The sequence below is a fragment of the Ambystoma mexicanum genome, chromosome 4q (genome assembly GCF_040938575.1).
Source record: "Ambystoma mexicanum isolate Mex_15411 chromosome 4q, UKY_AmexF1_1, whole genome shotgun sequence".
Lineage (NCBI taxonomy): Eukaryota > Metazoa > Chordata > Amphibia > Caudata > Ambystomatidae > Ambystoma > Ambystoma mexicanum.
In genome coordinates, this window is record NC_090928.1 from 629,651,536 (window position 1) to 629,679,481 (window position 27,946).

General features: G+C 45.4%; 1 protein-coding gene across 1 annotated transcript in view; it reads left to right on the top strand.

Annotated features, from left to right (window-relative positions):
* The window catches only part of LOC138467883 (uncharacterized), a 232,962-nt gene that overhangs the window by 67,964 nt on the left and 137,052 nt on the right, over positions 1–27,946 (top strand). Inside the window, exon 4 of the mRNA XM_069608181.1 lies at positions 26,612–26,725. Within this exon, the coding sequence (XP_069464282.1) occupies positions 26,612–26,725 (114 nt within the window). The remainder of the gene's footprint in view (positions 1–26,611; positions 26,726–27,946) is intronic.

Below are 27,946 nucleotides of genomic sequence, written 5' to 3' on the forward strand. Positions count from 1 at the left end.
CAGGGCTTGCAAATGGGACAAGGGTCTCATGAACTTAACTTCAGTTAATTAGAATGAGAAGAATCCATAAACCTTTGTTTTAAGCTGTTTTTTAGAAACTCTTCTGTTCCTTTTTTATCAGGGTTTAAGTCTTGACCGATTAACTAATGAAATGTGATGACATTTTAATTAATTGAATAGTGTATGGAATGGTTGGATATTGTTGAAAAATTCTTATTTGCAACGAATTATTGCAGGAAAGTTGGAATTGCAATGCAATGTGATATTTTATTTATTCTTATTGTGTATGTTATGTTATTAAAGGTTGAGTTTCTTTACAACCATGAAATAAAAAATAAAAAGAAAGTGTGTCTGTTGAGCAGAGCACACTCTCTTACAGAAAAAGCACTTTCACTTTATACTACAAAAACTATTTGGAGAGTTCACCTTTGCAGATGGTATTCTGTCACACTCACATACACCAAAACCATACACATACCACACTATATCCACACATGAGCACTCTTATAGGATGCTCATCTACTAGTCAGAGCCTTCTCTCAAACCCATCCATACACAACCTGGAATAAAATTCGTTGCTCAAGGTATTCACACACAGTCCTCACATAGAACACTAAATATGCATAAGATTTATTTTGTTACACACAAAACCCATCAAACTGATACATGAGACGGTCAAACACTATTGACCCTCAAATGCCCTGCACATTCCCACACAGACAACATAAGCCTGGGTAATGTGGAAGTTCATAACACTCTTCCATCCCCAAAGGCCACCCATACAAGGCAGAGCATGTTACATGGAATCTACCCTGCTTATTCTGGACAACTGCCAGCTGCAGGAGGCCAATGGAGATATTTTCTTTGGAAGTCGTTATTTGATGTATCTGCCCAGGTGTGGTAGAATGTCTGAAAACCTAAACCTCCTACATCCTCCACCCTATTGAAACCAACAACTAGCACACTGCCTTATGCTAATCGAGACTGTTGCTAGCATCATGAGGCTGTGTAAATAGCTTTCTATGTTCCGTGTAAGAAAATATACACAAACAACAACTTTCATAATCGTTCCTTACTCCAACTTGGTTCTGGAGAAGGACATTCCACTGAAGGCCTCCCTCTTTGTTTAAGGTGGCAACAAGTAGTTACACATATTGTCCAAACGATGTAAAGACTGGGTGTTCAGGGACATCATGCTGGCAAAGATACCCATTCTAAGTGCCTGGGTGTCATCCACGGGCCCGAAAGTTGAAGAATGGATCCATGAATTGTTGACACTCTTTTCAATTGAAAGGGCCATCTACAAAAATGGAGAGCTCTTGGGCAGGCTTGAGACAGTTTGTGAGCCCTTCTTGTCTGAATCAGTGGAACATACATTGGGGGATTATCCCGAGTTTGCGGGCATCCTAGGGGTAAAACCGCCAGAATACCGGCAGACGGACCTACCATTATCGGCACCTGATATTCCAGTATTACCGGGATATTACAGGTGCCGGCAACGGTAGGTAAATCCCCATTCCATGGGGTCCATAGGGGTGATTGCCGGTATTACCGGCACCAGTAATACTGACTGTTTTTTGTCAGTGGGGGACTGATAATGCTCTTGGCTGGAGGTAAATCAGTAACCCCCCACCGGCAAACTTGTAGTTTGCTGGTTCAGAAAAGTGCTGATAAACATTATTACCAGCACTTATTTTCCAGACCGGCAAACATGGAATGACCTCCATTGTTGGTTACGGTGTACCCATATGCCAAAGTGTATACCAACTGCATCATTCTGATAACCGTGACCTATCCTGGGAGGCAGCATACATTTCTCTGTATTCATTTTCTCAGCATACATCCCTCCTTCCCCCATCGTTTCTAGGAGGGGGCTGCTTCTGTCTGGTTCTCACCTCAAAGGATGCATTCTTGAAGCCACAGATGCTCTGTAGGATGTCTTAATCTCCTAGAACTACACTTGTGATTCTGGCTGTACAACCCTAACATTCATATACCTGGACTTAATAATGACTTCATTGAAATTTCCTTGACATATATTGTGAAACATCCTATGTTTCAACAACAAAACAATAATATTTTTGAGTGAAAAAAAAGTTTCTTACAATTTTTTATCAATAATTTGCACCTCAGCAGGGCGCTCAGCTAATTGGATGGCTGGAATCGTGGGTGCAAATGTGCACTCCAAATTCGACCATCCATTGAGCCCCTCTCTGTGGGTGCCGCCATTGTTTATCTGGCACCCCTTTCCTTTGGCTGAACCCTCTACCCGATTTACCAGCTGCGGTTCCCACCTCCCTACTTCTTCCTGTCTGGCTGCCATCGAAATAGAAAAGGGACATATAAAAGAGACTCTTGCTATGACAACCCTACTTCGTCCCATTTCTATTTGTGATGGTGGCACTATCTTTTCGGGCTGCCATAGAAATAGAAAGGGGACTTAGAGACTATTTCTGTGGCAACCCAATATGGTCCCTTTTCTATTTGTGACTGTGGCACCATCTTGTCGGGCTGCCATAGAACATAGAAAAGGGACTTCATTCTATTTGCTATGCCAGTGACATCTTGTTCTTTAGGGAGATTTGGCTTGCACAATACGTGCAGTGCCCATCTCCTGTAGAAAAACAATTACAACTTAGTGCAACCTGGATGTGAGCCTTGTGGTGCGAATAACTACCTTCCCCCTGTCCTGCGGGGCTCACATGGCTGGTAATGGCCCTGACTCCTCGCAGAAGACCCCGTTTTGCTCAGGCCTGCCCAAGCTCGGGCTGATGGGCTATTATTGGCCCTGCATGCCCCCTAAAGTGGGGGTGATAGCTATAATAGCTACGACTTCTGAAACATAATATTAACCACTGTTAGCACATGGTGGCAGACAATTCAATGTGCATCAGCCAAACAACTTCGAGAAAAAGACAATCTATAACCACAGACTATGTTGCCACTATTCAGCATTGCGACTGATTGTAACAAAATGTCAATTAGACTCGGAGCACTGTTCACATTTTCAACTGTCATATGCATTTCAAAGAAGCCCTTTTCATTCCAGCTCGGAAATGTTATTTCAATAGTATTTCAAACTTTAGAAATGTTTAAACTTACTTGACCTTGTTGCTTGCGTGTCCTTCAGCTCTCTATGATCCCTCGGCCGCCATGCCTGAAACGTGAGATCCTTTCAATTGGAGGAACAAAGCCTTTGCCGGTTGCCTACTAAAAATGAAAAGTTCCCCCTTTCATCCAACCTAGTGAACCGCACCCCTGAACATTTCTGCAGCATTACTGTCACTTTTTGAAACGTAAAACGTAGGCTTTTTTTCAGGCTGCACAATGTATTCTCTGTAAGTGAAAGCGAACACTTCAAAATTCCTGCAGCTTTGCTGGCTCCTAATGTGACAAAAATGGCACCTTTTTCCCTCACGTGCTGATGGATTTGGTGCGACCATGTTAATTGTATTTATTTTTATTACTGGTTGTTATTCCTTCACCCTTCAATTCCAGATATGATGGCAGAGTGGGGAGAAAAACTCCAGCATGTGAATGGAAATCTTTTCTCCTCTTTACCACCCAAAATGGGCGAATTATCGTGGCCGGATTGCCACTCGTGGTAACTCCTCCAAATCCTGTGGACTCCTAGAACACGGAATAACTGCCATTCTGCCACTCTTGCCAGGGGGATTCTACCCGATTGCGAGTGGTCAAATATGTAACTGAGCCCAGGAATGTAGAAGTCGCAGGCCTGAAGCAGACTGCGACAGGCACGACACACAGGGTGGGCGGCTGGTAGCCGCTCTCCTCTGCTCCTAGCACCACACCACCATTATTACACAGAGGGGCAAAAGGGGCATGACAGGTCACACAGAACGTCGTCCGCCCGGACAGGGAAATGGAAAGGGCGGACGCCATTTGGCACCTGAGAGCAAAAAGGGAAGCAGGGACAAAAGAGAGCGATAGGAACAAAAGGATCTAGCACACATGAAAGGGGGTGGCTGCCAACTGGACTGGTTGGGGACTCTGCTTATTGTTGCCCAACGCCTGAGAGGCTCTTGCCTCGGGTCAGATTTGACCTATAAGTACTGGGCTAAACGGAAAGGGTCTTGTGGGTAGCGGGCAGAACTGCTTTCAAGGGAGCAGAGCATATGCTCCAACCCTTTACCCAGGCGTCCCCTGGTGCGGTTAAGTGGTGGTGCAGCTGCTTTCAAGAGGACCGGAGACTGAAGAAGTGGGTGGCGGCGAGGAAGCGGTGGTGGAGTTGCCTCTGGGAAAGGACCGGAGACTGAAGAAGTGGGTGGCGGCGAGGAAGCGGTGGTGGAGTTGCCTCAGGGAAAGGACCGGAGACTGAAGAAGTGGGTGGCGGCGAGGAAGCGGTGGTGGAGTTGCCTCAGGGAAAGGACGGGAGACTGAAGAAGTGGGTGGCGGTGAGGAAGCGGTGGTGGAGTTGCCTCAGGGAAAGGACCGGAGACTGAAGAAGTGGGTGGCGGCGAGGAAGCGGTGGTGGAGTTGCCTCAGGGAAAGGACAGGAGAGTGAAGCAGGGTGTGGCCGTGCCAGTAGCCGGACCAGCAGGAACAGAGCCGATGCTCGTACCAGTCATTGGCCCCGTGTGTGGAGCGTCGGGAAAGGGACAGTATGAGGCTACTTACTGTACCCGATGAGGTCAAGATGGCAGATGCTCGGACCCGTTACCTTGGCTGCCCACCAAGGCTGTTTCCCTTTACCTTGGCTGTCTGCCCAGAGTGAAGATTGGCAGGAGAACTGCTGCTGCAATTGGGCAGGAGAAAGAGGCGGTACACCACAGTGGCGAGAGTGAGAAGTGACAGGCACTCGCCCGGGTGGCCTATTTCTTCATACGAGCTGGGGCTCGGCTCAGCTGCGCCACTGAAGGCGGGACAGGGAATGGATCCCCGTACTGCAGTCGGCACTTCACCACACAGGATCACATCACTGATTCCGTGCAAAGTTCTGAAGTGAGCAGAAGTGGGAGCAAAATCGGCACTCATGTTGGTGACTGCCGACATCGAGCCGGCTGAGAGGGCAGACAACAGGCAGCACAACAACACAGAGATGGTTGATCAAAGTGAAGAGGAATGTCAGCTGCTTGCATGGGCAAAGGAGGCAGAACAAGAGTTCAGCTTCAAATGGGTACAAAGGAAGCTATGCGTGACACTGCGGGAAGCCAATCCTCCTGCTTGATTGTAACCAGCGAGAAAATCAGAGCTTTTGGATGAAGATGAAGTGCAGCAGAAGGGGAAAAGGAAGCGCACAGAGGAAAAGAACATTAAAACGAGTAGAGCAGAAAGAAACAGCAAAGGAAAGAGAAATAAAGGTACTGATGGAGGATTTTTGAAAATGTTTAGAGGAATTGTTACCATCATGCAGAACAGGGTAGGGAAATTGAAAAGGTCGCACCTTGAATAATAAGGGGCGTGAATGGTTATAGAGGTAACAGAGAGTTTCTTTATGCTTCACTGAGACAAGATCTGCCTAGGGATTGTGAGGGGTCAGAAATAAGAGCAGGACACCTGCAGGTCATGTTTTAACAAGAAGAGATTTATTGAAAGAAAATGGGTTGGAAACATGCCTCTCTCGTGCTGTCCTAAGGAGGGTTTCTCTCCCTATGAACTAAAACTAAGGATCTGTCTGTGTCAGGAAGTCAATAACTAAAACTGTCCTTGTGTCCAAAACTACCTAACCTGACCCTTGCACTATAAAAAAAACACAAAGGTTGCAAAGAAATGTCTCTGACTTGATATTAGCAAAAAGTGTTCAAAACCAAAATTAATGAAATGTTCCAACAAAAATCTTCTCCAAGGTACAGATCTTTGGACCCAGAGGTTGGTTCCCTTCCCCTGGAATCTTGATAGGATGGCACAAAGTGTCTCTTGGAAATAACAGTTCGTTTTTGGACTCAACAATAAGTTCTGTAACAATCTTCCTGTAATGTTTCTTGTAACTTAATAGATCACCTGGTGTACGCCCCTGCCAGGAATCTTTACACAATTTTAGCTGCCTGGTGTACTCGCCTGCCAGGACTTCTTTTGTGGTTTTCTGAAACACCTGGTATACTCCCCTGATAGATATCTTTATTCAATTTCGCAGTTCTTTGGGCAGACTCATGGCTGGTGTCCAGCATCTCCTACGTGTCTCTGCCATCACACAGCATCTATCTCGCTGCGTCTGAACTGTGGACTGCTGCTTCTGCGACCGGCTCACCCACCTGGAGCACCTACTCCGCTACCCAAGACTTCTCAGTTCTTGTTCGCATGCGGCTTCTCTCTCCATATTCCGACGTTTTTTCAGCGTTTCACGTTCGTGAGCCTCAGCATGAGGTTTGACGTCCTCTCCTGCACTCCCCCTTCCGACAGTGCGGTTGCCATTTTTAAATGTCCCGTGCACTGAGGGATTGGTAAAACAAGTAGTCTGCATGTTGTACATCAAACTCCTGTCATTTTGCACAAACTCCCTCATCCTCCTCCTCATCATCTCAGTACCTGAGTGGTTATGGGATTTGGAGTCCACAGATGTCATGGGCCTTTCAGCTCTTAGGTGAAATCTCTGAGAAAAACCATCTAACGGCATATTAGAAACAAAAGCGGTTGTGTATGAGAGGTGAGTGTCTGACTCAACATTGGGGGCCGACAGGAAGAGTGCAAAGAAAAGGTTTCCTGATTTCCTCTACAGTGGGGAATCGTTAGTTGATAATATGTCATTTAGGCCTTGGCGTTAAGAGGCTTTTCCTTACGGGAAGGGTGGAAATACTGTGCATCATCCAATTATGTAATGACATCTCCCTGGTGGTTGTCTCCTCCCATGTGATCCTCCCTCATGTAACCACCCCCAGGGTCCGGATCAGGTAGGGGCTGCCTTTCCCCTGGCCACATATGGAGGAGGTTCCAACCGGGTAATCTGTGATAACTCCATTGGGTTCATCACATACCCTTGCCTTAGAGACTTGGCTTCCCGATCTAGGGCTATCATCTGGATGATAATCATGAGTCTCCCTGATATATGGAAGATGGTCCTTCGGCTGGATTTCTCACTTCCAGCAGGGACTTTCGGAAGAAAACCCCTCTTCCTTCCATGAAACATTTGGGGAATATGGAATAGATGTTTTATTGGCACATGTTCTTATTCTTACTTGGGCCACTCGTGAGACCCATTGGTCAAATTGGGGAAATTTGCTTCCTATAACTAATTGGGCAGGTAGGTCGGGGATTAAGGCCACCACCAGATAACATTATTTTCCCAGGATGGTGATAAGGATTTGTGTTTGTGGGTGTTCCTCAGCTTGGCCTTGAATACAACCTACTTTCTCCCGCTTTGGTTCCATCCCAAGGGAAGCAAGTCTGTTCTTATTTGACATCCCCTACTCCCTGTATCCAAATGGGCCCAAATAGTCTTTTATTTTAGGACAGCAGGGATTCTATAGGTATTCTGGTCACCGATGTATAGGATAGTGTGGTATTCTCCCTGACTTTCACCTTTCTCACTTCAGTAGGAGTACGTCAAGCCCAAAGAGGAATTTGAAGTTGGGATCAACTAAGACAATTAAGTGTGTTGGGCAGTTCAAACTGCTATGAGACTCTGAATGGATTTGAAGACTGCTCTCCTGGGTGCAGGCGCCAAGGAGATTGTGATGTATTTTAGGCACTGGACTTTGGATTTAGGACACTAGGCCTTCTTAGAATAGGCCCTTCAATGGAGTCAAGTAAAGCCTGCCATTGTGAGATTTTACTAGAGAAACCTTTCTTATGTACTGTTTATGTCATCTACTAGGTCCAGTGGAAGTTTCTCACCATGATTTCAACCTAGCACTATAATGGCTTCAACCTAGCACTATTATGGGGGAATAGGAGATTATGGGGTAGTTCTCTACGAAAAGCTGCGCTCCACTAACAGGAGGCAGAAAGTGAGGGGAGAATTATTATTACTATTGTTATTATTTATTTCTTCTAACGCGCCACACGCCTGTCGGCCTCAGGGCGCACATAAAGAACAAACATTGCATACAACAAACAAGCCAGAATCAAGATGGAGAAAGGCCACCTTTTGCCCTGCACTTTTCCACTCCGCCATGCAAAATTAGTAAACGCTGCCACCCATGCTTGCATGGTCGGCGGCGATCACAATGGATACCTATGGAGTTCGCCTGCTTTATGCTGGTGCAGACAGTGGGCTCTATAGGGATACCCTGCATTTGCGTCATCATGAAAATGCATGCCTGTGAAAATGCTGAGACATTTGTATGGCAGAGAAAAAGTGAAGCGGTGGAAAGGCAAGTTGTGTTCCGCCCTTCCCCTCCTCTCTGCTATACAAACGAATGAAAATTAGCTGTGACATTAATGCATAGCATGAAAGCCTTATGCAAGGCTTTGACTTCAAACGTTTACGTTATGGCTCTGTAGAGGAGCAGCTGAATACCTCTGCAGGAAATCCCGCCTCCATTTTGCCTATATGCTGCAAACCGGAAATTGTGACATGCACAATGCTGGTGATGGTGCCTATACCACAGAGAGCCTTTGAGAGAAGGTATCCATTGAGAAAACCCTATATGATGTATCCTCTTAGAGATGACAATCTCTTGGAGGAGATCCCCGAAGAAGTGTGCAGATGAGAGAGCGAGAGGCTGCTGAGAGGTGTGGCTGAAGAAGGGGATGCATAGGCCTTATAGAATCTGATGGTAAAGTAAAGGATCAAGAAGACTTTCATATGCAGAATGAAGATTGCACATGTGAAGAAGCACTGCAGAAAATGCAAGCTGTTTTATAACTGTACAGACGCAGCAATGCAAGTAGACTAACTACTCCCAAGGCTGGCTGTACGTAGTGAATAGACTGCAGGCGGTGCTGCCATTATATAGAATTCTGGACATTGGTGTCACATATTTAGTAAGCTGAAACCCACAGGGAAAGAATGATTTAACAGCTATGTGTGTGTGTCGTTGCAGAGAAATAAGCTGAAGACCAACAAAGGCTGTCTGGCCTCGTGTCATAGACTGAATCAAGGCAAAACTGGTTATCAGTCCTTGAATTACAGTGAAAGTGAGAATTTGAATCGGCCCTTGTTAAGGTGCAAGGAAAGAACACCATGAGTGCCAAGTTAATTAACTCAAGTCAATTAAATGCTGCAGAACAGGACGAAATACGGTCTCCAGTCATGTGAGCTGATGATGAAAATAGGAGTGGATGTGCAGACCTAAACTACGATAAGGATGTGCCTATACTCACTTTTATTCTCAGGAGCAATGATGCTTTGCAAGGTCACATTCAAAGACAATCTGAATGGCAGGCGGCATGAGTGATGCGAGATGTTGGGCTAATTAGGTGGAGAGACATGGTCAAGTCTACCCACTAGCATCTGGGGTACCAGTTTACGTGCTGCTAGTGAGTCGAATGTTCCAGAAAGGCATGAGAGTTTGAGAGCCAATGGTGTATCGTGTATCTGGTAACTGATGAGGATGACTTGCACTAGGGGTGGGCATAAATTGTCCACCTGACTGTAGAGACCCAATCACAATCCAATCCCTTAAAGAAAGTATATTTAGATGTTCCCCCTGAGCCAACCACAATCCCATGTAGGTTTTCTTAGTTATCCATGTAGTATGATGTCACCTATGAGGAGGTTATCGTACTTAAGTGTGTTTTTTATGCAAAATGATTGAGAGCACGATTGAACTTCCGTTGATGTCTATTGTAACGCCCTGTTTTAGACAATTGAAAATAAAGCAGTCGAAGGAGACATTTTGACAACTTCCTGAGTCAGTCTTGTTATTTGGTGTAAGAGTTATTCTGCATCCCGTCCATCGTACAATGTGTTAGCTCAATTAAAAGGACCGTAATGGTTCACTTGTCAGCATGTCGGATGGTTGGAAATAAGACCCATCAACCTGTAGACTCAAATGTTTTCGGACGATCGTACATCCTTCGCCATCTAGCTGTAAGATTGCAGGGTTTCCTGTGGAAAGTGGCTGAATAGAAAACTTGCAAGTAGAATCGAAACCGTGGGCAGGGTTCCTCTTTGAAGAAATCCCTACCTGATATCCACAGGCGCTTACGGATGGAAGGTGAAAGTGGTCAATTGGAGGAGGGAGTCGATACCGAAGGCCTCAAGCTAAACAATGGAATGGTGAGTAGACTAAGGGGAATGGCAAACTAACGGGAGATTTATTTGTAACCAGAGAAAGAGAGAGCCCATGAGTCCTGCCCCAAGGGGTTTTAGAAGAGATTGTCTTACATTCCAGTCAGATTAAACTATGCTACGTGCAGGACAGGTCCACATAAGAAGACAATCTAAACCCTGTAATCAGGGTATTATTAGGAGCAGGATTAACAGTGATCACTAAGGTTTATGTAAAGAGTCAACATTTTTGTTTGTTTATGTATTTGTGTCAAAATTAAGGTGTCAAGGAGTGACACAAACTATTGTATGAGAATTGAGAAGAGGTTAAAAGTTATATTGCCTATCTAGGGAAGTAATCGGTACCGATCTAGAGGTAGATTGAGAAAAAATTGGAGAGATAAAGGTTTTGAGTGGCGATTGTTGGAGTGCGCTCATACTTGTTGTTTTTTGTAAACGCTGATAAGTATTGACAGTCAATTGCGACTCGTCACAATGGGAGACATTACCCCTCTGATGCATTTATGTAAGACATTGCCGAAACACTTGCCCAAGCTCAAACAGAATAGTGTATAATGGGTGAAAAGCACAGCAGATAAGATTTTCATGCCTCGGCCACAAGGGGGAATCACTGTCGAAAGCAGTATTACAACATATGTCCACATACTTCCACGCTGCGTACACGGGAAATAAATTGGAGAACAGGTTAGCTATTCTAGAGCTTGGGAAAATGTACCAGGAAGAGAGAGAGGATCCGCCGCTGGAAGAGTGGATGCTTAAACAGTGCAGGGAGGTAGGTGTTGAGCCTTCTGCTCCACTTGCCTCACCTGAGGTCAAAGGCGATAATACGGAAGGCGTAGGATTGTGTCCGTTAAAGGAACTGAAGCCGGCGACAGGGTATAGTAATCCGAAATGTGAACCGCCCGCTTATAGCAGTGACAACAGTCCAGAGGAGACTAAGAGAAAAGAGGAGATCTTTAAGATCTTGCAAAGCAAGGAAGCGAAAAGTGAGCGATCGAATGAATCGACATACATAGAAAGAAAGATTAAGAGATGGAAGGGAGAGAAGGATAAAGCTGATGAGGTAACGCTCGTACAGAATGAATGGAAGGGAGGACAGATATTACTCAAGCTAGATGGGAAAAGCATCAAGGAAGTTAGGCAAATAGAAGATCAAGATGAACAAGATAGGAAAGACAGGGAATGAAAAAAAAGATTGAAGGAAGATGTGCATAAAAGAAAGAGCAGACAGCGGTGAGAACAGATGTATTGGGAGGAGCAACAAACAAAAGAAGAAAGGGCATAGCAGCAAAGAAAGTATGACAATAGGCAAAGAGCAATGGAAGAACGGGATAGGCAAGAAAGGAAAGAGAAGATGAGGAAGTGCAGAAATTAAGGGACAAAAGAATACAGAAATGAAAAGAAGAGGAAGAAAGAAGAGCATGGGCAAGGAGAGAAGAAATAAGACAGGAAGAAGAAAGAGTTAGATGGGAAGCGAGAAAGCAAAGAGAATTAGCAGAAGAATTAGAATAAAAGAGAAGGCAGCGGGAGCACACTATTGACCACATTCAAAAGGAATTAATGGAGCCAAGCCCAGTAATACAATGGGGCAGTATATAAGAGTTCCTCCTGTTACAGGGAGCAACATCAGGGACATCTAGAGTAACCTTAGAAGAGAACATTGATATAGGAAGCATCGGAGATGGGATCGATGAAGCCTATCAGGATTTAAGGGAAGGTAGCAGATCGGGACGCCGAGGGAAGGGAGATTAAACACTGGTCTTCCAATCACAAAGCAAAGAGAGTAATCCATTCATCTTTGATCATAGGGCCTTGTCTTTAAGCAGACTGACCTTAGACAAGGGTGAAGGGGATGAAAGTCACACTAGTTGGGGACTAGACATGTCAGACGAGGAGAGAGAATCCTTCCGTGGGGAAGAGGGAGGAGGTGCATGTGCAACAGAGGGAAGCCTGTGGACAAGGAAGTAAGATGGTCTGATCTAGAGCAACCTAAGGATAGGACGCCAGATACCATACCATAGCATATCCAGAGCATCCCAAAGGACGATCATATAGCGAGAAGGGAGAATCACCGCCATATATGAGCAAGCTAAGATCATTACCAGCAAGGAGGCGATCAGGAACCATTGGCCCCACTATGGATAGGCAGACGATGGGAGCCAACTACAGGTCATGATTTACGCAGTTTCCCTTATTGGAAAAAGGAGGATCAAGAACACAGTATATTCCTAGGCTGCAGATGGATAAGAATACTTTAAGGTGCAAACTCCCCAGTTTACCAGCGGGTGCGGGGAAAAAAGAATTTATGAATTCAAAAAATACTTTGGCAATAGGGGACATTAAGGGTCTCCTAGCAGCCATTCTCGGGGAACAAGCTGATAACATTTGGAAAAGAGCAGGCTATTCAAGTGTGACAGCACAGAACAAAGTGCACGATGGAGTGCCATTCAATAATAGTAGGGCCGATGTTTGGAGGGCTCTCAGGGTGCAGTATCCTGACACATCAGATATGGGTGCAATTATGACACGTAAGATGAAAGAAGATGAGGATACTCTTGCTTACATTCAGGACATTCAAGAGTTCTGGACTCTTTAAACACGTGAGCCATGGGGAAAAAACAGTGGCATTATTTTACCACATTTTATGTCAAAGGTTGCCCGAGCAGGTAGAGAGACAACTCAAGAAGCAATTGGTAATGGAATCAAAGCAATGGGCAGAGATACAGTTGATAATAGTGCATCACTGTCAGCTGATGCAGGAGAAAAACAAGAAGAGAGAAGAGGTTAGGAAACTTGAGGAAGCTAAATTAGTTCAGAAGAAATTGTCAAAATATGCCAAAGAAGGAGCAGTATTGACAAATGGAGAAGGGCTGGTAGTACATCAAGCAATGGGTACAACGCATGCAAATATCCATCACCCGATGGACCAAGGAGGGAATGGGTTTTGTACCTCAAGGTAAAGGAATGGGCTACAGAGGTAGGGGTGGATTCCAAAACAATCAAGGTGGATTTCAGAACTCACAGAATGAGAATCAGAATGCGCAAGGAAGGTTCAACTAAGGGGGACTAGTCCTATATGTTGGACATTTGGGATGACAGGGCACATTGCCCGTGTATGCAGGAGCCAAGGGTATGTACAGAATGGGCAATTCTCAAGAGGGACAGCTTATTCTCCAGCATATAGTTCACACGCTAGGGAAGGGTTCGCCCAAGATCAGACAGTGTATTAGGCACAAGCGCCGCAAATGGAATGGGCACAACAACCACAGCAAGCACCGTTGAATCCACCGGACGAACAGTCACAACATGCCCCTATGCAGATACAACAGAATGCAAACACAGGACAGTTATTGACACCTAGAAAAGGGGGCACTACTATGGTGGAAGGGAATCCTTTCACAGGTACAGGGGTATGTATGTATCCACAATAGAACAGCTCACAGGGCGACTTGATGTGTTCAGTACTATCAGTGACACCAGACCCCAAAAGGAACCAAAGGTAAATGTGACAATAGGAGGCAAATCTTTTTCGTTTCTAGCATGATGATTGGTCATTTATAACGCGCTTAATACCGTAGGTTTCAAGGCACTGACCCGGGGATCGAACCTGTGTTGCTGTGCATCATCGTGCTTCCAAGGCGAGCGCATTGCCCCTGAGCTATCCTCCCGAGATGACACTGGAGCTACTCGTTAATATATATATATGGGAAAATATCCAATTTCAGGAATTGCCATGAATTCTCAAGGGTTCTCTGGAGCTACAAGTTGAGTTCCTTTTACTGATGAATTACCAGTCTCTATAGGAGAGTGTGATATGTCTGTTCCATTGTTGTATTCACGGCAGACGCCAGTTAATATTTTGGGAGGAGACTTAATGAAAAAGCTTAACATGACAATTTCTTATACTGACGAAGGGATAGTGTGTTCCACTCCTGGGATACATTAAATAAATGTGGGCAAACTTACATTGGCAATTACAGGGCGAATGACTTTTCGAGGTGTACCCATTGAGCCAGAAGTTTTCCTTTGTGGGGTGAGCATACTGTTAACATGGCTACCTGGCTTAGTGGGGAGACCTAGGAGGATGCCTGACAAATTCTTGTTTAGACCACAGCTACCCATGGAGGAAGAGAGGGGACAGACTATTCCCCTAAAGCTAGATGCAGCCATAGTACGAGGGGAAATGTCAAACAGATGGAACAGATGGTAGGCCATGGAGAACAGTGATTGCTATTGAGGAAGGGTGTAGGTTGACTGATGTCACTGACGATGATATGTTTAGAGATGACCCAACAGATGATGTAGTGTTCTTTATGAGCATTACATATTAGATTAGAATAGAGAAAAGAGTGATCCCACAGCGCATTGCGATAATGCGGCAGCGCTCAGCATTTTTTATGAAGACTTGGAGGAGGTGCCAAGTGCTTAATGGACTACAGGCCCTTATGACATAGGCCTATTGAAGCGGTTAGGGGAGGTTAAAAATAAAGCTCACACCAGGAGCAATTTTACCTCAAGCAAGACAGTACCCAATGTCTTGAGAGGCGGAGGAAGGAATTTTTAAGAGTATCTCAGCACTGATGGAACAAGGTATTCTGGTACCATCAGACTCATCGTGTACCCTGTGAAGAAATCAAAGGGAGGGTTGTGGTGATTTATACAAGACATGAGACCGATTAAGCAGATTGTTGAGGCAGAGTTTACTTTAGTTCCTAATCTGGCGATGATACTATGCAGTATTCCAGTAGAAGCGCAATATTTCACGGTGACCGATTTGAAAAATGTGCTTTTCTCAATCCAGTTGCACAAGGACTCACAAACTTGACTTCATTTACATTCTGCCACAATCATCTGAAACACATTTGTTTGCCTCAAGGGTACTGTGAGTCCCCGTCAATCTTTAACAGAGTCCTACCGGTGGACCGAGGCCATATTGATTTGAAGAGAGCTGTGATGCAGTACGTAGGTGACATTTTAATTTGTAGCACCACAGAAGATGAGTGCAGGCAAGACTCAATTCAGTTAATGACTATCCTAGCAGACAAGGGATACAAAGTAGACAAAGAGAAGTTACAGTATTGTCAAGAAGAGCTGTTATACATAGGCCAGTTGATCTCACATGAGGGTAAGAGCTGAGGCGATCATGAACACTGCAAAACCTGCACACCGTGAAGCAGATGCAACAGTTCTTGGGACTACGTAATTATGTTAGAGCATGGGTGTTTGATTATAGTTTGTAGACAAGGCACAAGATAGTACCAAAAAGGCAATTAATGGATATTCAAGGCAGTGCACCGCAAGAAGAGCAGGAATTATGGGGTGTTCTCTGTTCCCCACAGAAGCATTATGGCGACAGGAAAGCACTGGGAAACCAGTGATGACAGTAGCATTGTTAAGGGTAGTGCTTGAACAGCTGCTCTACCCTGCGCATGTAACTAGGGAAAGTCTTGCTGCAACAATTGCAGAAGGCTGGTTTGTGCCAAATTTGTTAGAACACATTGCATTTTATGTAGTAAATTGCATTGTTGTCAAATGTTTACCGCTGGGCATACACTGTGAATGATTAGAGGAGTAATTCCTCGACTGAATGGTCCTTTTCAGCATTTCCATATCGATTATGTTGATATGTTGCAAATATGTAATGGATACAGGTATTTGATAGTGGTAGTGTGTCCCTTTTCTAGGTGGATCAAGCAGGACCCTGTACACACCCTGATGCCACTTATGCAGATGGGGTGTGTGTGAGATGCTGAGATCCGATAATGGGCCACATTTTGCAAATGAAGTATTTGAAGAGATAGGGTTATTGTTCAGCATTAAACACAAGTTTTCACCTGCAAGCGAACGGGATATGAGAGAGACTCAATGGCTTCCTTAAAAAAAGGATTGCCAAGCTCAAATTGACACTGAAAAAGGGATGGCTAAATTGCATATCCTTAGCTTTATATGTCCTAAGGAATCAGCCTGGTTTGGACACCTCACACCCCACGAGCTAGTGACAGGAAGGTGAATGAGAATGCCTTTATCTCCTCCATCGAGGAGTAGAAGTGATGGCCAGAGTACAGCAAAAATGTTAGGAAATGAATAGAATGACTATTTGACATGAATGACCGCTAGTATCTCTGTCATTTCAGATCAACTCAAGAGCCAGTGGGGTCGGTCTCAGAACACAGATGAAAACCATTCAGCAACCGGATCTTCCGAATTATTTTCAGCACCAAGACTGTTTGCTGGCAACTCCCTGCTGATCAGAAACCTCACTAGGAAGTGGTACAAGCCATGGTTTGCCGGCCATTACTTAGTTAAGAATATCACTCACTCGGCAGTAAAGGTCCAAGGTAGACGAGCGTGGATCCACCTGAATGACATGAAGCTGCATACCAGTAAGGCGTTCGCACTTCCAACAATAGATTCAGAAGCAAGACAAGAAGTAGAAGAAGTTCAGCATGTGCAGACTCGATCGATGACAAAGAAGGACGACAAAGCAAAGAACTGATGAATGCAAAATTGCATTTGGATGATGGCTCTCCCTGGACACTCCTTATAGATATTATAGCAGGAGTGCAAACCTTTTTCTTGAGTCACAGGAATCTTTGAAAATGAACTTTAGAAAATTGTTGATGAATAACTAATATGCCTGAACTAGATTTGGAGTTTGATTTTGATAACTGGAAATGTGAGCAGTACCCCGATTAATTTCTTACTGAATATTTGTTTGACTGAGTTTATGGTTCTCCCCGAAACTAATGTGCATCGTATCGTGCTTGCTGTGTTTTTGTGTTTATTTTTGGAGCTTATCCGGCGCTTGTTAGAAGAGATGTGGACGTCCACACTTTTTTTACAGAATCGTAACAATGGCCCTGTGATTAGAAGGCTGCTCGTGACAATAGTAGAGGAACTACCGCAGCTGCCAAATCTATTACAATTACCTAAGTAAAGTATTTTTCCTTCCTTAAATAGCAGCAAAAATAAGGAATGTTGAAAATGGTACAGTTTTGAGGAATGAGCAAGCCAAAGAGATTCCAGATGCCATAAATGGGGTGGGTTAATATTCTGGTTATAAAATATGCATGCTCAGTTTCTATCTTTGTCTTCCTGTTTCTCCAGGTTCACTATTTTATTGGTCCAAATAAAGAAGAAGTCCCTTTGATTCTCGCCACTCCAGGAACTCTTGTGGGCTTGCCCATTACCAATGAGCCAGGGTCTCAAGTGTTTTCTTACCAGAGCAGAGCTGCTTTAGAGTTGTTTCCATGGACTGCTAAAATTTTAAGGGAAGATACAGGAGAAGTGCAGAGGAAGATGATAATGGGATCAACACATATATAGACAGTACAGCACACTTGGGTAATAACATGTGGTATTAACACATGAATAAAGTGGGAGAGAGAACCTCCAAGGAGAGTTGTTATGTTTGCACTCTCATACCGTATGCTATGCAAACTTCTAAAATATTAATAGCTACTGACATACCAGTGCAAAATACTATTTGCCTAATGCATCTCACACTCTGCCAGAGAAGAGGACAGTTCCACGGTCGAACAGCATCCTTAGTATGGGTAACTAGAAAGACATCTCAAAGAGAAGATAACTATGTGCAAGATTTGAAGACAAAAGAGAAACCAGAAACAAGGAATCTAGTAATGATATGAACAGCCTGGAATGGACAGAGCAGGAATCAGAAGGGGAGAAAACAAGATGTTAAATTGTCAAGGCAAAGATAAAGAAGCGATACGGAGATGTTGGGAAAGAGGCCAACTACAAATTAAAGGAATAGTGCTGACCCCGGAAGGATGGGCTGAAGGCTTGATTATATGCACGGCACCAGCACTAACCGGACAACCAACAATGGCACATGGAAAGTTGGAGTAAATCATCAGTGTGGCTGGACTTTTGATGTACCAGGCATGAAGGATGGAACAGCTGTCTTAATGGACCACCATTGGGCTTGTGGGTTCAGAGCCTACTTAAAGCTGCGCAAAGACTGGGGAAGGATGTGTTCTATAGTGCTTATTCATATTCCAGCGTTGGTGATTCCTCAAAGAGACCTGAATATTGGAGAGTTTCCAAAAGCAGATGCCCATTTGAAGAGGTGAAGATCACTTGAATTCCTCAATTGAACAAGGAGGGAGAATTATTTCTCGGCTAAATCGATAGAAGCCTTTGATGCAATTCCATGTGAGCACAGATTGTTCAGCAAGACTGCCTCGATCTTCACGACTATCTTTATGCCAGGAATTCAGACAATGGCAAATGCAAAGTGGTTGCAAACCACTGGCTGGGAGCTCCTGCAGACGATCCACACAACCATAAAGGGATTCAATGCTATCAGGGAAGAACTGAGGGCAATTATATTGATGACCCTCCAGAACAGATAGGACCTTGTTATGATCGCAGCAATGGATGGAGGTGTTTGTACCAAAATCAGAGATTCATGTCGCGCATTCATACCTTCTAATGATGACAAGAATGGAACCTTGATAGAAGCCATAACATTGCTGAGGAACTTACACACAAAAATAGAAACTGAGACAGAGGATATTGCAGATGACGGCTGGTTTGCGTCTATCTTCTCATGGGTTCCATAATGGATGGCGAACATCTTTAAGTTCCTGGGAGCAGTATTGGTGATGGTGATGTTTGGATTCTGTGTGATCAGGATAATAATCACACAGTGCAAGAAGACAGCAAAAAGGAATGAAGATCATGATCGATTTGGAATCGGGGTTTGGACCCAAGGAGTTGACAGATGAAGAGATCAGAAAATATATAGAAGCCAGAAACTTAGCACCTGAGGGAACAAAGTTCCTGCATCCAAGAAACCACAGGAAGTACATAGGACGATGGATCTACTGTAATCTGAATGGACAGAGCAGCAACATGACCTGGAGAGTTGATGAACATGTAAAATCAGCAGGCTCCCTGAAGGGAGTGGTGAATGTCTGGACTCCCAAGAGGCACTTCTTCAAAAGAAGGTCCCAGGATATGGAGACTGGTGAAGGAGTGGTTGATGATTCAACCAGGGGGGGAGTGTAGAGGAGCAGCTGAATACCTCTGTAGGAAGTCCTGCCCCATTTTGCATATATGCTGGAAACCAGAAATTGTGACATGCGCAATGCCAGTGATGGTGCCTATACCACGGAGAGCCTTTCAGACAAGGTATCCATTGAGAAAACCCTATAAGATGTATCCCCATAGAGATGACAGCCTCTTGGAGGAGATCCCCGAAGAAGTGTGAAGATGAGAGAGAGAGAGGCTGGTAACGTCACAAGCAATGAGCGTGACACACCGAGAAGTGTGGCTGAAGAAAGGGATGCATAGGCCTTATAGAATCTGATGGCGAAGTAAAGAATCAAGAAGACTTTCATATGCAGAATGAAGATGGCACGCGTGAAGAGGCACTGCAGAAAATGCAAGCATTTTTATAACAGTACAGACACAGCAACGCAAGTAGACTAAGTAATCATAAGGCTGGCTATACGTAGTGAACAGACTGCAGGCAGTGCTGCCATTATATAGAATTCTGGACATCGGTGCCACATATTTAGTAAGCTCAAGCCCATGGAGAAAGAAGGATTAACAGCTATGTGTGTGACGCAGCAGATAAATAAGCTGAAGCTTGAAGGAAGACCAACAAAGGCTATCTGACCTGGTGTCAAAGGCTGAAGCAAGCCAAAACTGGTTATCAGCCCTTGAAGTGCAGTGGACGTGAGAAGTCAGTGTTACAACAAGCAGCGAGTTTTAAAGTACAGCATTTCCGAAATTACAATCAAGGAAGAGCACTCCAAGACACCTTAAGTCTTGACATGGGTAGGCTGCTCAGTGTAAACATACATCTTTCAGATACAATATCGTCCAATGTTCCAGAGGAGCAGAGCCTTTCTTCCGGAGGCCACCAGGCTCGTGCACTATTTAGTCCCCTGAGCCTTTGTTGCTCTGCTAGACAGTCCTGGCAGGAATCGAAGGGTAACCCCCGCGCTACATGGAGTGCTTGGAGTTCTTGTTTTGTAGGAGCCAGGGAAAAGCCCACCTAGGCAATATAAGCAAATTATAGCCTTGGATGTTATTTCCCCCCACACTGAGCAGGTCGAAGCCCATAGAGTGCCGAGAAAAAGTTTGTGAATTCCTTAGGCTTTTCACATACTGAAAGCCTAAAATGATATTAGATTTCCATGTAACACTTAAAAATAGGTAACGATAGCCCGATTAAACAAGTGACCATGCTCTTTTCCGGCAATGATTCAGCATTCAATATACACCGGTGAAATATAATTTTGACTTTTTATGTTTTGTTACAAAAGACAGGGGGATCCTTTTGTATGTACCCTGGATTGGTAAAAGAGGTAATACATCGTTATGCCACTGTTAGAAGAAGGTTTCCCTTTTGGCAACTTTCCTTCAATGTATTTCAGCCGAGCCCCCAGAATGTCTGTCTTGCTAACCTGACTGCTACTGGGGTGTAGAAAGCGTGGGTCTGTTAGGTCGCTTGCAACCTAACATACCCACGCTTTCTACTTTACTTATTGACTGACTGGTGGATAACAGTCATTGCTGGGTGCTGCTGCCAGACTAGACAATCTTATCCAAAACAAAACAGTGAACACGTTCACAATCATTATACACCAAGGGTAGGCACGCTGAATATTGTCCACTCCAACCTTATTGTGCTATTGGGGTGAGTGAGGTGTTTTTATCTTCACACACCTGCTCCACTGACGTGCTTTGGAGTCACTAACAGTCACTAAGTCTGCCGGTGCAGGGATAGTTTTTCTCCCACTCATTGTTTCCTGTTTTTTCAGTTTGAAACACAAGCCATCTTCAATTGTATTACTGGGGCACTTTAGTTTGGGCTATTACGTGGCACTGAAAGCCCTGTTGATACTATTGGCATGGCTGGTGAAGGTTGGAGAGAGATGAGATGTGTGGAGGCACATTCGGGACATTTGGCTTGTTGATGTTTGGTATTTTACCTATCCATTGACTGCCCATGAATTCCTATGACCATTCCCACCCACTACCTGTCCATCCGAGTAGCTCCTGATGTAATATAACTGTCTTAACCAAGCGTGCCTTCAGCAGCTTGGTTTATGAGAAATACGCCTGGTCTTGCATCTGTTTCTTGAACTGAATTCATGTTAAAAACAAGCATTGACAAAGACAACAGTTTTGGTTCTTGCATAGGGATTGGAAATTAATTTGCAAGCAATTTTCTTAAAATGCCAAGCTACTAGCACCATTTGCCAGCTGTTGCCACCTTATGGCCATGTAGTATGATTACGACAGTGTCTGGAAAATGGAGATCCCTTGCCCATACAAAAGCCAGAACGGTTGGCTTTACCAATGTTTTTTCCTTTTTGTATATCAATATGTTTGTTAACTTTCAGATGAGCACAGGAATGGCTGGTGGCATTGAACCGTGTTCACTACCATATTTCTTACAGCGATAATGCCATTCTGGGTACCATAAGCTCAAAGTAGCTGCTGCTAGTGGTTTTAAGGCCTGCCATTTTGTTTTTCAACCGTCTTCCTGCTGTCTGTGGTTGGGAAAGCACTTTCGAGTATTCCAGCTTTGGATTTTCTGTCGGTGCTCTGTGTCACTGGAACTGGTTGAAACTGGCAATGGGACTGCCTGGTCCCAATCCACATTTCTCCTAGGGGATGTTCGTTGCCGGTCAGATGTGAGGCAGCTGGTTGTGCATGACTGGACAACCCCTACATGTTTGAATGGTGGGTATCCTTCCCATTGGTAGACTGCAGCAGCTCCCATCCCAGATGAGTTTGGATCGGAAGAGAGGGTCTAGACTAGAACGTTCTGGAGGTCGTGCACTGGAACAAAGGTTTCAAAGATAAAAAGATACCAGCGAGAAGAGCTGGAAGGTGGCTGCAGAGGAAACCAGAATTGCCAAAGCCAGCCATCAGGGATTGTCTGGACTATCGTTAGCGACCAGGAAAGACTTTTGTTGGTGCCTCCTTTCCCTAGATTGGTCGGCCCAACTTTTCTCATGGCCTGTCCCTTGGACTTTGGAGCTTTGCATGGTGCATCCTGGGGCTGATCAACCATCGAAGGGGTAACTACACCGCAATCAGCACCGTCTCACCTGGAAGCCTGAGACGTGGCAGATCCTTGACTTGTGGAGCAGAAACCTTGTTGCCGCCAGCATCTTTTCTCTTCTGTGAAGAGGCGCCTGTGTGGAGCCTGTGTTGCACTGCCACCAAGTGTCGTAGGGGTCATCCTTTGTCGTGGGAGTAGAAGTGTTCATCGTTTAATGTTATCTTTCCTGTCCAGCTGATGGACCGCTGGAATCCATTCTTCTCCTGGTGATTGGAACCATTGCTAGCCTGACCCAAACTCGACCCAGACTTCAACCACTGCATTTGCAATCTGTGGAGCACCCACAACAGGACCCAAGGTGCAAGTAGGTGGCCTTAACGATTCTTACTTATCTGCACTGGTGTTTTTGAGAATCATAGTTCAGGGGCCAAGTGTACTCACCCCACTTGGTGGCCCCCCTCATCATAAAGGGATTCGATGGGCATATAGTCCAATCACTACCCTTATCTGCCTGTGGGCAGTGGAGTCCAGGTCAGTGATTCCTCCCTGGGGACCCCTAAGTGTATTGGAATTGGGACTAACCCCCTTTTCTTTGTGAAACCCATTTGAGTACCTATACCCCTATCCAGGTACCTCTGAACTGATTCCTGCGGAGCAATGGGACGCGACTAACCTGGCTTGGGAAGGACTGCTTAAGCATAAGGGAACTGCTTTACTTGTTTCACTATTTATTTCTTCCCTTTACTCTACTAACAACGGTTTCAGTATTGCTTTCACATAATTGTTTGTAACTGTGTGTTACTGTCAAGCGTTGTGTTGTCCTCCTTTGGAGCTACATATTGCGGCAATTGCAGCAATAAGCTGGCAGAGAAGTTTGTGAAAGAATAATTGTGACCAGGCCAAGCGCTGGGGCATGCTGAAGGAGCGCGGTCGATTAGAAGATTTTTTTATACTAGCTCGTTCCGCATCAGCGTTCTTAGCCAAGAGGCCCAACCACTTCTATTTATGCGGTGCTTCCACCGATTTCCATCCACTTAAAATGGCCGCCATTACAGAAAATAGTCCAAACCGTATGAATTGCCGCGTTAATGAATCCTCATGCCATGCCTCACTATTAAGGCCAAAACCCACTGCCATCGGTGTCATGTGGACATCACCGTTTCTGATAGACGTTGCATTAAGAGACCCCAGAATGGTTGTATAAATGGGCAGGTCCAAGAAATGTGGCCCGCCGTGGAGTCCACCAGCCCTGCATTGTCTTCAGCAATTAGGTGAATGGGTTAAACCCATAGTATGTAATTTTAGAGGGTGTGCAGTATGCTCTTTGTAGAATCTTATATCGCATTTCCCTGTGCTTTAGACTGTAGAACAAGTTCTTAATTGCGTCAAAGACGTCATTCACATCCTCGGCGCAAAGTGGCATGTCAAAGTCTTCAGCCCAAATCTCTGCCCTTGTCTCATTCCTTTTAAGATTATGCAGTATGCAGACGTCATACGAGGTCCGGAGTCTGGGGAACTCCGATATGTCTCGCCCAAATTCTGCCTCAGAAGGTGATGGATTCTTTAGCTCTGTTCTCTGTCGTGGTGAACATAGATTTGGCAGATTGTATGGACAGGTATGTCAGCCAGTCTTGGCAAGCGAGACCCAGTATAGCCTTGACGGCAGAGAACAGCAGGATTGTCAGGTCGTCGTAGAGGTCCATAATCCGTATGCCGCACTACGCAGTGGACTGTCGACTAAGTATCTGTATAGGGGATCCAAAAGACAGCAGGGCTTTCAAACTAATCCAGGGCGGGGCTTCATGGACGTTAGACCCGGTTGGTGTGTGCCTTGGGTGCCATTGTGCCACGGAGCGACCTATGATGGGGTGGGTTCTAATCAGACTCGGGAGTCATCCAGGTGGGATGGCGACCACCTCCTGCAGCGTGAACTGGCTCAGTACTTGCAGTTCGCTGGATCGCCAACTGATCGTGTCATTAGTGTTGAGCCATGGCTTGGCACAGGACACCTGTGCTGCCTTGGCAGGTGGACTTGGGACCTGAACAGATTTAAGATGTCTGCCAGCTTTTGCAATCTGTATGCCAAATCTGCCAGGTTTACCGCCAGCATGGGCTATTCATGCTGGTGGCAAACCAATTGATTTAAGTCAAATCTTTTTTTTCCGCTTGGTAAAGCAGGCGGATTTCATTGGATTCTGTTGTAAATACCTCACGCAATCCTTCATGGCAGAAGTCTTTTACACCTTTTTCTGCAATTGAGTGGAGAAAAAGAACATAGGCCCTGAAAAAGCCTAGTTTTCACATTGGTTCCCACTATATTTTAGAAATTATGACTATTGCCGAGAGGGGACATTTTGGTACGAAACTGCAAACGGAGCCGGCCCCTGTCATGCAATGTCCCCCATGGAAATTGTTCACATACGCCCTACTGCATATTTTTTTAAAAAAGACTCGTTTTGTTTCAAGAGGGCTACAGTAGTAAAACTATTGAATTTATTGTCATAGTCATTGGGGTGCGCACACTTTCTGAACACAGAATATGATGGTGTTAGTCTGCCAAAAGCGGCTTGGTCCAAAAGTCGTACTTAAAAAATCGGCTGCCCTGAAGCTCTTTATAGCACTGCATCTCTGTGCCAGAGTTGCCACTCAAAATATTCTCTCACTTTGTGCTGCATTTGTTTGAACCCAGGTGCTTGCTGTAGGTTTAAACAGGACGGACACCCTCGTTGTATTGTATTGCAGAAATATTAGCAGGGGTCCATTTTGATTACATTTTCAACTCTAAGGTCCCCGCTTCAGGATGGTAGCGCCCAGGGTGGAGTGAGTCACTGCACTTGGGCGATTTTACCCTGCTTTGGGATAGGGGCTGCAAGTAGCTGATCCTGATATATGATGTGAAATGGTAAAGGTATTTGTACCGCGCACCGTCACCAACACCGTCACCAACGGAATTGGTCCCCAGGCGCTCAGGCGGATCTGTAAACGATAAAGGTGGGATGGGTTAGTAAGGTGAAGAAGGGAGTAGGATAGTGAGAGGAGTGGTGTTCTGTTGGCAGCATCAACTCGGTATACACCGGGTGCTGAGCTTTGGTGCGGGTATCGGATCAGAGTCAGTCCGCGTGTGCTGTTGTTCCTGCTTGTGTGTTGTTGCAGTGTTGTGAAGTGCGTGCGGCTTGTTGTGCGAGAGATGGTTGTGTGAGTTTTTGAGTGAGATAAGTATGCAGAGTTTGAGCTTATATTGGTTAGTGGGTTACCTGACCTTTACCATGCTAACATTCACAGCTCTGTCCGAGTGCGGCACCTGTCGGCCTCCACATTCCCATCCAGACGTGGCACAGGCCAACGCCCAGGGCTCCATCCAGGCATGGTCGTGCCAGCACTCACACTCCCACCCAGACGCGGCGCAGGCCAGTGTCCAGAGACCCGTCCGGTTGTGGGCATGCCAACATTCACAACTCCATCTGAGCGCAGGCCAACGCCCAGGACTCCATCCAGGCATGGTCATGCCAACACTCACACTCTCACCCAGATGCGGTGCATGTCATTGTCCAGAGACCCGTCCAGTTGTGGGCATGCTAACATTCACAACTCCATCTGAGCGCCACACAGGCCGCCATTCACAACTCTAGGTGTGGCACATGCATTCATGTTTCTTCTTAGTGCGGGCATGTTATCCTTCAATCGATCCTATCCAGATGCGAAGCAGGCCAATGTCTATCTAGATGCGTCTGTCGGTCTGGGTATGTTCGTCCGGTAAGTACCAGTGGGGGAGTCAATTGGGCTTTCGTGTGGGTCTAGGTGTGTGGTCAGTCTCTGCAGCCTTCCTTTGTGGCTACTTTCCATGGTGTCTTATGCTCTGTCGAGTGGTTGGTTCTTTGGTTTGAGTGTTTGTCCAATTTGAGGGTGGTCGAGGTTGGAGTTATTTCCATCATTGTTTGATGTCTGGGCATTCTAGTGCGTCTCCGTTGTGGTTATGATAGGTTATTTATAAGGCACTTAATACCCAGACGTTTCTAAGCGCTGACCCGCGGATCGAGCCCGCGTTGCTCCATTACGTCTTGCTTTCAAGGCAAGCACGTTGCCCCTGATCTATCCTCCCGAGACAGAGATGCACGTGCCAGGATGTGCTCTTCTTCGTGCTATTGAATGAGCGCTAAGGGCTCACCCTTCTGACCTACACCAATACATTGGCTTTACCCTGTGTGTCTGATGGCTACATTGGCATGCCACGTGCACACACACATTTGCACTTCAAAATGAACAAGTAAAGGTTGGTGCTGGATTTGTTATTTCGTGGTAACACCTGTTGTTTGCAGCGCCAAAGGAAAAGTGGTAATTAGAAATGCAAAAAGAATTGAGGTTGTGTTACTATGTATGAAAGGCATCCAGGGTGCAATGCCTGTAAACCTTTGCTTTTGTTTTGACTTTAGAAATGAGCAAGGATGGGCGTACGTGAAACCAGACCTGCTGCCCATCTGGTTTTACCTCGTGTGGATGGTGAACAACTGCCTCAACGTCGGATGGCTCTTCCTGTGGGACCAAGAGTAAGTGTTTGTTGTAATTCAAATGGACCCGATTGGAAGAAAAAACATATTTTTCTGTAAATAATTATTTAGAGTTTGTGGCTGAATTAATTGGGCTGTACACAGGGGTCAAGTCCTAAAAATTAAATTGGGGGGACTCATTAACAAACGCAATGGGAAGTGACGTCGCCAGAAATGACTATATCCAGGTGAAATGTCCACATTTAATTAAATTGGCTTTGCATAACCACCCAAATTGCACAGGACGAATGGCATTTGCCGTTCATAAAATCAACACAAACAAAAAACCAAGAGCGGATATTTTCTTCTATTGGTACCCGTTGAGAGACAAGCAGAATGTAAAACACATTCTGATTCCACGGGCATTGATCCCGGCGGGAGGCGTGGCAGCCCCTCATCCAATGAGAAGGCTCGAAGCGGGGCTATCCCCGCTCCGAGCCTCTACACGGCTGATAAGCTGAGAAGCTGCAATCGCCCCCCGCCGGGGACTCGGGTATGTTTAAAAAACATGTTTCATTCCCTTTCCTCCCACCTCCCCGCCCTCCCAACCCCACTTACCTTCTGCCTGCTTTGTCCTCGGCGGGGGACGATGGTAGCCTCCAGCCATGTGGAGACTTCCATCGTCCCCCGCCGAAGACCCAGGTATGTTTTTTTTGTCTTTTTTTTCTCCTTCCCTTCCTCCCCCACCCCGCCCTCCCAACCCCACTTACCTTCTTCGCTTTATTTTATCGGGAGCGGACGTGCTGGGAACAGAATTGTTCCCAGCGCGTCCGCTCCCGATGGGCGCCATGGAAAGGGAAAACGGACTCTGTTTTCCCTCCCCCGGTGGCCATTTTGTCAGTCATTATTTTTTTCTGTTCCGAAATACCGCAGCGTTTTGGGACAGAAAAACTGCTTTTAGTATCCCGGTCTCGTAGATCTTCCGTGCCGGGGTACTAATAGCAATATTCCGCTTGCAGCGGGGGCATTACAGAGTCAGGTAATGCCCCCGCCGCTCAGGGCATATTGCTTAAATAGTGTTTTTGAAAACGTTGAAAGGTGTGCATGTTTTAAACTCCAAGAACCAATACAAATGTTTTCCCTGGAATTGCAGTACTGAAATGGGAAATTTCACCTTTAGTTGTTGATCAGGTTATATAGCGCAGTGGTGAAGTGCGCAGACGCAAGGGCCTTCTGGCGACTGAACACACTGGCAGTGTCGTGAGACTTCTGGTGTTGTTG